We start from the raw sequence: 10,446 nt of genomic DNA, 5'->3' as shown, positions 1-10,446 counted from the left end.
GGGGCAGAGGGTGGAGAGAAAAGAACAAGGGTGTTTAGTTTGGTGTGTGTGGCTGGATGTGGTAGAGCACCAATGAACAAAGAAAGAAAAAAAAAGACAAGGAAATGGAAAAGGAGCTTTGATTAGTAGGGTGATCATTAAAAGGAGAGACCCCCCTGAAGAGACCAATCTCTAATTAGTGCTATATCCTCGACACTTGGCACCCCAACAAGTCTTTTAGACGTGTGTGAGACTGTGTGTGTGTGTGTGTGTGTGTGTGTGTGCGCGCGTGTGTGCGAGTGAGCTGGAGGAGGAAACATTAGAAATAGAGGCTGTGTATGAAAATGGAAATGGAAATGTTGATGAACATTTTGAGAAGCTTGTTCAGCGTGTAAGAGCATTTATTCCAATATGTCGGAGCATATCTTTTGTCTATACGCGTGAAAAAACAAGGATGATCCTGTATGGATGGTGCAGAGCAAAAAAACCGGCCGCTACAGAACAAGAACCTGATGGATTACACCGCCTTATATAGCCATTAGTGGGGGGGTTGGGGTGAGGGGGAGGCAGTTTCCACATGTCCAGATTCACCTCTTTCATACCTCCATTTATCCACACTGGTAATCACTGCACAATTATCTCCACCTCCCAACTGGGAAAATAATACTGGATCCTTTTTGTTTTTTTCTCTGCGGAAAAACTGCTGCTTTATGCTATCACACTTTTATTGTGTAAACATTATGTAACAGTAAATATGCAACTACTTTGCAATTCATTATTTGTTATTGGGCGAGTTAGCCTTACATTATCCCTGTGATAAAGTGGGGCTTGATTGTCAACTCTTCCTTTGAATTGTATGATATTATTGTGTTATTGTGGTATGTTGATTCAATGAATAATTTCTAACTAATCATAAATAAAAACAAACAAACAAAAGAGATGTTTCGGTTTCGTTTAAATCACACGTCCTGTACTCTCCCTCCAGAGAAGAAAATCTGTGTTGTTTCAGCCTCTAGCCAATGAAATCATTTCCCACAAACTGTATTTGGTGTTACAGTAGTAGTAGCATCACCATTCAATCACAGCTAGACATCAGCCGGCTGCAGTATGTAACGCATGAAAATAAGACCCTTAAAGTTCTTTATACTATGTCACCTACGGCCATTGGCTCGAAAGCTGTAGAAACCAATGCATGTTTGTTTACTTTGTGTCCCTGCATCTCTGAAGCAAATCAGCCTGCTGGCTGAGCTGTCCATCAAGCACTGACACAGACACGCCCACTCAGGGGCTTGAGGGAAAAGAATATATATATACTGTTTATATATGTGTGTGTGTGTGTGTGTGTGTGTATACAAACACAGTGTATGCATTTCTAGTCTCTGCAGTTTAAAAGCAATGTATTGCGACAAGATCAATCTCTGCAAATTCAGGCCACGACACCGGTGTGAATCTGGTGTGTGAGATATGTGACAGAGAGTCATAGTCATCAGAGCTTGCTGCGTGGGTTGGGGAGTGGTCAGCTGTCACTGAGTGATGAGATGGTATTACAGGCCCCCTTCACACATGGGAAGAACTTGAGCTGGTCATTCAGGTGGAGGGATGAAAAGAAAAGAGAAAAAGAAGTAAAAAAAAAAAACAAAAAAAAAACAGTGTCTGAACAAGCAGGCTAATGCTCACTGGCATTTCAGCGGGGAGCAAGGAGGGTGTGGCTGTGTGATGTATCTGCTGTCACGGTGCTGACTCCCACACTAGACCTGATGAAGGTGGATTGGAGAGAGCTCAAGGGCAAAAAGCCACTGAACTTCCATACAATCTGCTTAGCAGATTTACTGATAACATGAAATAGAGTGATCTACTCTTCAAGAAGCTTAAAAGTTGCTGAAAGATTATCCTAGGCAAAGAGAACTGCCTGGGTGCTTGAAAGGTAGAGCGCTGATGATGTTTGAATACTAAGTGTGAACAACTATCAAAGCAAATCTACATTTGAGCATCAGCTGAGACATCTTTTTTTTTTTTTTGTTCATCTGAAATCTTTGGATGTGCAAGGACATGAAAACTATGAGCCGGACAGATAAGACACGGATGTGAGGGGCATAACCAGTCACAGTGTCCACATTACAGCCATGCAGTCCCATCCTGGTCACACAGGTGGTGTTTACCTTAGGTGTGACCACTGAATAACAGGCCCTGTAATCACACTATATTATGCCCAAACTGCATTGTAAGTGATAGCCATGTGTAGAGCATCAATTTCATGGCCTCACCTGCCAACACAGAAGGACATTTAGATTGGCCGCAGGTGCTGAGCGAAACTTGCCAAAACAATCTATTCCATTATTCGATTAGGCCCCTCCTGAACCTGCGAGGAGTGTTATTATTAGCAAAATGAATTAAAAACAAATGAGGTAAGTTGGAAATAAAAGAACACATTACATGGCAAGTTTCAATGAGGAATGAGCTCAGGATTACACCGTCCCATTCAAATCAGGGAATTGATTGCATGATTATATGCCCTGGCTTAGCTTCCAAAGCGCGAGCCATATCTGACAGGGGCTGAGCTGGATCCCACTGTGCGAGGCAGGATTTTACATTGTCCTTATTAGCTACAAACAGTGGGGGGAACTAGTGGCTTATGTATAGCAACAGACTGCCAGCAGGTTTTCTTCCTTTGTTCTCCCACTCTCTTCTCGTCTCCGCCTTTCCGTCTCTCACTTTCCCTCTACTTCATCAGCCATACACACAGAAGTGTCAATTTCGAAAAGTGAACTGAACAAAAGCGGTTCCCTGACAGGACGGGTAATTAGCCCCTAACTCTTTTTTTTTTTTTTGGGGGGATGGTTGGTGTGGGGGGTGGGATAGGTGAAGGGTTTGACCACTTGTCTGGACCAAATCAGTCAATTTGCTATGGAAACTACAAAGAAAAGTACGTCTAATTACTGGAAAGAGGTGGTTGACGCCAAGGAGAAGGACAAAAAAAAAAGAAAGAAAAGTAACAGCAAGCTTTCAACACCAGAGAGACTCTTTCAGCGGCAGAGCATGGCAACGCAGGCTTGCATTGGCTTTCTTGTGTGACAAGTCGGAGAATTCGAGGGGCCACCGAGAGGATGTAAGCGCTTCGTTACCGCCGAAGCGAGGGCGCCGTGTGGTTTGGAGGGAGACACAGTTGTCCTGACCTCTTATGGGCTCGACCTTTGGGAGGAGCTGTTAAAGGGGGAAGTTACAAGGAGAGGAGGAGAAGACGGAGCGAGCCAGGGAGGAAGGCTTTAATAGGGCACTAAGAGAATAGAAGCGCATCTCTCCGCTGAACCGTGGAAAGTCGGGGTGAGAGGGCGAGGCGGAGACAGATGTCAGCCTATGGAGCACAGTCATGTTTATGAGTCATCATAAAGGGTCAGCACATTACTTCTGCCTGAGGGTAGCCTTACTAATCTGTAAAGTGCATGGGGGAGCATGCGCAAACTGCGCCACGACAAAGAAGGAAGAGTCCTCTGGCAGATGACAAATGAGTGCGTGCTGATATTCGCATGGCCACGTTACACACCGGTAGATGCAAGCAAATTGTATTCAGTTCAATGTATTAAACACTTCCTTAAAAAAAAAAAAAAAAATGAAATAAATACAACATGTATCAATTTCTTTTATATTGTTTAGCCTTTTTATCAGTGCTGTTTTGCCCACCCTCCCTCATTCTTCACTGTGATGCCGTTTCCTTTAAACAAGAAACGCACAGCTCATATCAAATAATTATTCAGACAGCAGCTCAAATGAAAATATGATGGATTGCCTCGCGCTGTGACACTGCCACGCGGCACAGGCAAACACCGGCACTCTTAGTGGTAATTGTAACATTTTTATTCCATTACAACTGATGGAGCGGATCAAATTGCAAATTAATAAAATCAATATTGTATCTGCGGCACGTGCCCATCGATTTAGCACAATCCTCTGCCATTATTAACGGCGGATCTGGTTGTACAATTGTCGCCGGCTTATAAAGATATTGAGAACCGAGCGGTAATTTATCCAAAAAAAAAAAAAAAAAAGAAAAAAGCTCCCCCCAAGCAGAATGCATATAAAAGCCATCCGTGAAGGTGGCACAGGCGAGAGGCGGGGCGGCTGTGATTGCTGCGTGGGGAAAACAGGGGGAGCAAATAAAGGGGATAAAGGTGGGGAGAGGGGAGAAGTGGGAGCACTTAAAGGACAAAATCTAAGTGAAAGTGAGGGAGACTTGGAAGAAAAAGAGTATTAGGGTGAGCTTGTCAGTGGAATACAGAGTCCGGACTCTAGCACTGAAGGAGAGTTGGAGTCACGGGTGGCTGCTTCTCTTATTAAACACTCAAATCCTTCAGTCTGTCTCAAGAACTCGGTAAAGAGACTGGTGTTAAAAGCCCATCCACAATTGAGCTGTGTTGTCTGAAACCAAAGCCCTTCACCGACATTACGCCCAGATTATTTGTCAACAGTTGCTAACCAGATTGACCTCTTTCATTCTTCTTTTTTTTTTTTTTTTAAGAGATTTTCATTGAGTACATGATTAATTATGTAAGATATGTAGTTATAAGAAAGATTCAAGTAACACACTGACACACAAAAGCACTGTCTCTAAATGTGGCTCGTTCCAGCCAAAAAGGATCTGATTGCTTCCCGTGGGAGGTAAGAAGACAGTCCACTGGGCTGTCACAAATGAATTGCATTCACACCCTGCTATAAAATGCATCTCAAAATGCGTCTCCGGTGACCGCTAGTGATTACACTTTGGTTCCCCACTCAAGATACAAATAAACGCCTACACGACTTCTGCAATGTTTATGCGCTGCCAGCAGAAAATCTTTTTTTCCCTGCGATCGCTCTGGGCAAATAGTTATACCACACAAGGTGCACCCGTTTCCCTCCCTAGTGCACCCCCTAATAGGCGTCCCCAATGTTACAGCAACAAAGCTGCCAGAAGCACTTTTCCAACAGTGCTGGATGACTGCTCCATGTTTTGACTTGGCATTTCTTAAGGAAGATGAGTATATTATTAGAAGGAAGCAGGGAGGTTGTAAGTCGAGACAGACAACTGAATGGGAATGCCATGCGCCTCATGGGGCTGAATTCCCATCGGACCAGAGGGCTTGACCCAGGGATCAGGATGGGGCAGGGCAGCAAACCCAAACCTCTGCATTACATGGAGTCATAATGTGTGACAAAATATCCTAAATATATGAATGTGACATAAGTAGTCTAAAGTGAAAGTAAAGGAATCGGAGACAGAAGGGACTGGAAACGATAAAAGCTATAAAATAGCTAAATCAGGGTCACTCCCGTGTCAATTTCTAGCGATGGAATGTGGGGAGACAAGGAAGCCAACTGACTGGGAGCTCCGTGGGTCCTAAAGCTCTCGCAGAGTTCCCGTCAGACAGGAAAGCAAGTACATTGTGTCACTGAGATCAGAACAGGCCGGGGAAAAACCAGGCTTCAACGGTGGAGAGCTGCTGAGTATGTCCACCATACAAATTCAGAAAAGTGACATCATTTACCTCAAGTGGAAGAAATGTGACCAGGAAGGAAACGGGCCTGGCAACAACAAAAAAAAAGCCATCCAACCAGTGGGATCGGGAGAAAATAAATCGGGATCGGGCAGAAGAGGATAAAAGAAATCAACCCAGTGTCACCCTCTATAATGGTTAAAGACCAGACCATCTGTCTGTGATCAAAGAGAGAAAAACTGCCCTTAAGAGGCATAGAGACAAAAAAAACAAACAAAACATGAGCATATTCTCTCATTATTACCTTCACTCCTGCTCGCAAACTTGCACATTGCCACACCGGTGGGGACAACAGTGTTTATATACTGACAGGAACTCAGGATTACACTCAAACCAGAGGCTTGATTTGTTGCCTTACTGCCCATTACAGTTTAGTGTTGAACATGGACACCTAAGAAAGATACTGACACTGGGTGGTTGAGATAGTAAAAAAATGTGCACACTGCAAAGAGTCAGGTATAAAGGAGCCATCTGCCAGCTCTGGATCACAGGTAGAAATGGCTTTTACTTCACAACATGAAAGCTCCTGTCAGGCAGACTACTGAGGCAGCCGTGTCAGGACATCAAATGTTAAAAAAAAAAAAGGAGGTTTTGATTTTGAATTATGAGAGTTCACATGGGCCCAGCAGCTGCAGACTACACAGATAAAGAAAAAACATGACCAAATATTTCCACTTTCATATCATTTCTGAGCAAACCGTTCAATATGTCAGCATTTTGGCAGGTCCAATTACCGTGACATTGGTGCTCCCCTTTAAAAGGTCGCGAAACACAATGCTGAGGTCGTACGGCAATGTCCATTCCACTTCCTCTGACCTCACCTGGACTTCCTCCCTTGCATGTCCATCCTGTTACCCCGTGCTGATCCTTTCCAATCCCTGCCCAAACCTTTTCCACTCAGGTCGTGTGCAGTCCCATGGCGCTTTCTCACCCGCTGCTCTAATTAAATCCCTTTTGTATTTACTCCCGTCAGAGATGCCTCAATAGTCTGAACATTAACTGAGCATCCACTGAGCTGAACTGAACCGAAAACAAGTGTGTTTCATTTTGATGAAAGTCAAACAGCCTTTCTCGCTGCTACTCTAACAGAGACACGACATGATCAGACATGATTCCTCAAAGATATTAAAAGTGCTGTGAACTGGGGGAGCTGATGGGAAGGTTGTGACAAGCGCCATCTGAAAATGAAACGCAGCTAATACTATCTCTGACTGAATGCATTAACAGAAAACGCTGCGTTATTCTTTTCAGCATCTTGTTGAAAACGTTATTCCCACGCAGCAGCAGCAGCAGCACTCTGGGTTACAAATCGACAGCAGTCTCAAATTATTTGCTTGTCGTACCGCTTTAATACGGTATCTGCAGCATATACATAGGATTCGCTTACTTCATCATCAATAAATTACACAACCAATATTCCACAGAGGATGCTCGGTGTAAGCTGGCACACTGCTGACACAGTTGACGCCATACGGGATGAAGAAAAGCGAAAGGAAACGTTAATCTCCTGTCAGTTACAACAAAGATTTAAAAACGACTGTTTATAAAAAAAAAAAAAAAAAAAACAGTGTCGCGTCGAAGGGAAAACACTGCTCCACACTGATGTACTGGATTGTTTTTCACATGTAAACAACACTGTCAATAATATTTCCCGTATTCACACAGGGTGTTAGGTTTTTTTTTTCCCAGATCACAGGAATTATCACTTGTCTTCACATCCACCGCTGCATCTTAATCCGTCCTGCTACGCCGGGTGACACATTTGATATTTTGGACATTTGGAGCGTTACTAGCGTGTGTTTTGATTGTGTATTGTAGATGAGTCACCGCTGTTAAAGGAGGATATGAGAATGATGGAGGGTAGGAGCATTATTGTGAGTGTGAGAGAACGGAGGTATACGTACTGTAAGGTACACATTCATATTGGACTTCCAGGTACTTGTAGGTTCCGGGACACGGGTCGGGAAATACGTCTGGTCCAGCCACGACTGCACACTGGGTCCGGTTATTACATCTGAAAACAGAGAGGAGGTCATTTCAGTTAGAAAGAACATGGCACTGATGGCAACCGTGGACGACTCCATCTTTCTGATTGGCCACAACATACAGGGGGGCGCATTAGTTAGATTAGCGGTTAATGAAGTTGAAGATTATGAAGCTCTGCTGTTTATGAAAAAGATTAGTCCGGTCCACTCTTAAATATAAATGAACTGAGTAAGATTTCTATATTTGGATATTTTAAAGGGCTGATCCGACACTTTTACGCATCAGGTTCAGGTTAACTGTGTTTTAATACTCAACATGTAAAAAAAAAAAGAAAAAAAAAATTGTGCCCCTTGTTGCTTTGACTTTGATCATGTGTTTAGACATGGCTCTTCTAGGTCCCCCAGCTTTATGAAAGTGCAACATTGAAATCAGTGGAGTCCCCATTTAAGCCAACGAGAAGATTTTGAGAATGAATTATGATTGCATGGAGGTCAGCAGTGAATTGACTAAAAATGGAGTTTGGGGATAGAGATGTACTTTTGGACCCCACTGTGTGTATAAGTACTTACATACTGTATTACCCCCCGCCTTTCCTGGGGCATTCATTTCCATGCTTATTCTGCTTCACTGGACAAATCTGTATTCATTAATTTTTCATCTCTTCTTTTTTAAATCCACACTTTTTGAATGTGTCATCATCATTATTATCATTATTATTAGTATTAGCAGTAGTAGTAGAATTACTCTTATTAAGATTCTTGATGATTAGTTCTCTCATTAGCACTTACAACAGTTTAAAAAGATTAAGTAGGGGCTATGAACCCAGTATTGACAGTGTCAGTGAATGTTCCAATAAAGTGAAGAGTTCAAGAATTGCATTTAAAATCCGGCAGAGTTGGTTGCAGTGATGTATGGTATATCTTATGCATTTTTCTTGTATATCTTGTGTTTTGTATAAACTGTTTGAAAAAGGTTCATTGTAATACTGCTTTAGATACATTGTCTTGATGGGGACTTAAAAAGTCACGACTAACCGACGGACTACACACACACTAGAAGGAAACAATCTCCGATACCACCCAGATTAAAGCAAGAGAGGTGAGGTGAAGACAAGGGAATAAACCATAGTGTGTTCCAGCAGAGTTGTGTGATATGTTTAAGTTCACTCTTCTTCTTCTTCTTTTTTTTTTTTTAGGTTCAGAAGTCAGGTTAAATTCATGTCCGTCGGGGGGTAAAAGGCGAAAGTCGTGGACCTACTGCCGGGCTTTAAAACCACGTCATACAGGTTACATTGTTAATACTGCATGATGGATGGTGGCGATGCCGGTGGTGGAGGAAGGGGGGGGTTGGGGAGTGGAGGGGTGGGGGTTAGACACAATCAACTGAGTGCGAAATCAGCTCCAACGTGCAATGTAGGTCTTCATTAAAAAAAAACAAAAAAAAAAACACAATTACAGTGCCGGTGGTGTTCTCATGTGCCATTATGGTTTTGGCAGTCATCAATCAAAGCCCCACTTCATATGCACAGAGAGCCTCTCGCCGCACATAATAGTGACGCTTATCTCACGACATTAACTCTTAAACGTTTTGTCAAGTATTGATCTGTCTGTGCTCTGTTTGCTGAAACACAGGATATGAAGGTCGGTCCGGGCTTCTATTTGAGGGGTCCACTCTGTATGCGATCTTAGCGAGGCCCCCGATGCTTGCGAGCTACAGTATACAGCACCGCCGTCCATCAAATCCATACTCATTTACGGACTGCCATTATCTTGCAATATATAAAAGGTATTTATTCCCCGGCAAGGCTGTTCACAGTGCAAGTCTTGTGAAGGTCAAGGCGGGGTCTGACACAATGATTCATACGCCACAATTAAAGGATTCTCTACACCTTAATTATCATTGATTGGCTGCCGACTAATCAATCGAACCAGTGAGGGACAAGCAAAAAGGGGCCCCATCTCATTCCGAGCCAACCCAGTAATGAGATATGGTCTGCCGAGTCTCTCCCATGCGAGCTTTATGGGTTCATGAACCCACCCTTACCCAGGCTGCTGCCCCCCTCCCTCCGCCGCCTCACCTTCTGTCACTCACTCACTCACTCACTCACTCACTCACTCACTCACTCACTCACTCACTCACTCACTCACTCACTCCAGTGAGCTGTCTGTGGCCTGTCTCGGCCTATGAAGAGTTAATTCCCAGGCAGTAAATGCCAGTCAAATAAATAAGGAGGTCAAGCCCATGAAACTGAGAAACAATTACAGAGGCGGGCTTCTCATCCCCGCACCCTTCCTCCTCGCAACCATATGTGGTTTATTCTGTTTAGAACCTGGGGGGGTTGTAATCAGCGGCTGAGAGCACAAGTTAAGATTAAGTGTCGTATAGAATTAGAAGTGAGGTGGATAGAGGAGATGTAACAAGCCGGAGGATGGAGCAGAGACTTGAACACTTGCATGAAGGGAACATGGACATGGACGCGCACACATATAGAGTTCATTTGCTAGCAATATAGATACAGCTGTTCTACTTTGTTTGTTACTGTAAACCATTAAAATGGACAACTTGTGTATGTATTTTGGATTCAACAACACTGTCCTGGAAGTAAAGCCAGGACCAAATCTACAATTTTAATCACAGTTTTTAATAACTTCCTCTTGGGGGATTAAACATCATAATGTGTTTTTAACGTGGATTGCAAACTTAATCCCAGCCTTAACATCTATCTTGACCCACATTCAAAAATCCCCTTTATCACTGCTGTGCATTTTTACCTCTGTGCACACACACACACACACACCACAAATACCTCCTGATCATTTTTTTTTTTTTTTTTCCATCAGTGTCCTCAAGGCACCTACGCACTGCAAAGGAATAAAATAAGGTGGAGAAATAATTACAATTAAATGTATTAAGCACAAATCAATGGCAGAGTAGGTGGGGGGGGGGGGGGGGG

At 43.3% G+C, this 10,446-nt stretch overlaps 1 protein-coding gene across 1 annotated transcript in view; it reads right to left on the bottom strand.

Annotated features, from left to right (window-relative positions):
- The window catches only part of LOC111665941 (adhesion G protein-coupled receptor L3), a 209,455-nt gene that overhangs the window by 91,817 nt on the left and 107,192 nt on the right, over positions 1–10,446 (bottom strand). The window contains exon 5 of the mRNA XM_087177926.1: positions 7,412–7,521. Coding sequence (XP_087034052.1) covers positions 7,412–7,521 — 110 coding nt within the window. The remainder of the gene's footprint in view (positions 1–7,411; positions 7,522–10,446) is intronic.

This window comes from Seriola lalandi, unplaced genomic scaffold (genome assembly GCF_002814215.2).
Source record: "Seriola lalandi dorsalis isolate HSWRI2012SDOR001 ecotype SW California unplaced genomic scaffold, Sedor1 jcf7180002054663, whole genome shotgun sequence".
NCBI lineage: Eukaryota > Metazoa > Chordata > Actinopteri > Carangiformes > Carangidae > Seriola > Seriola lalandi.
Note: the sequence above shows the minus strand (reverse complement) of the source record. Positions and strands in the feature narration are given on the sequence as shown.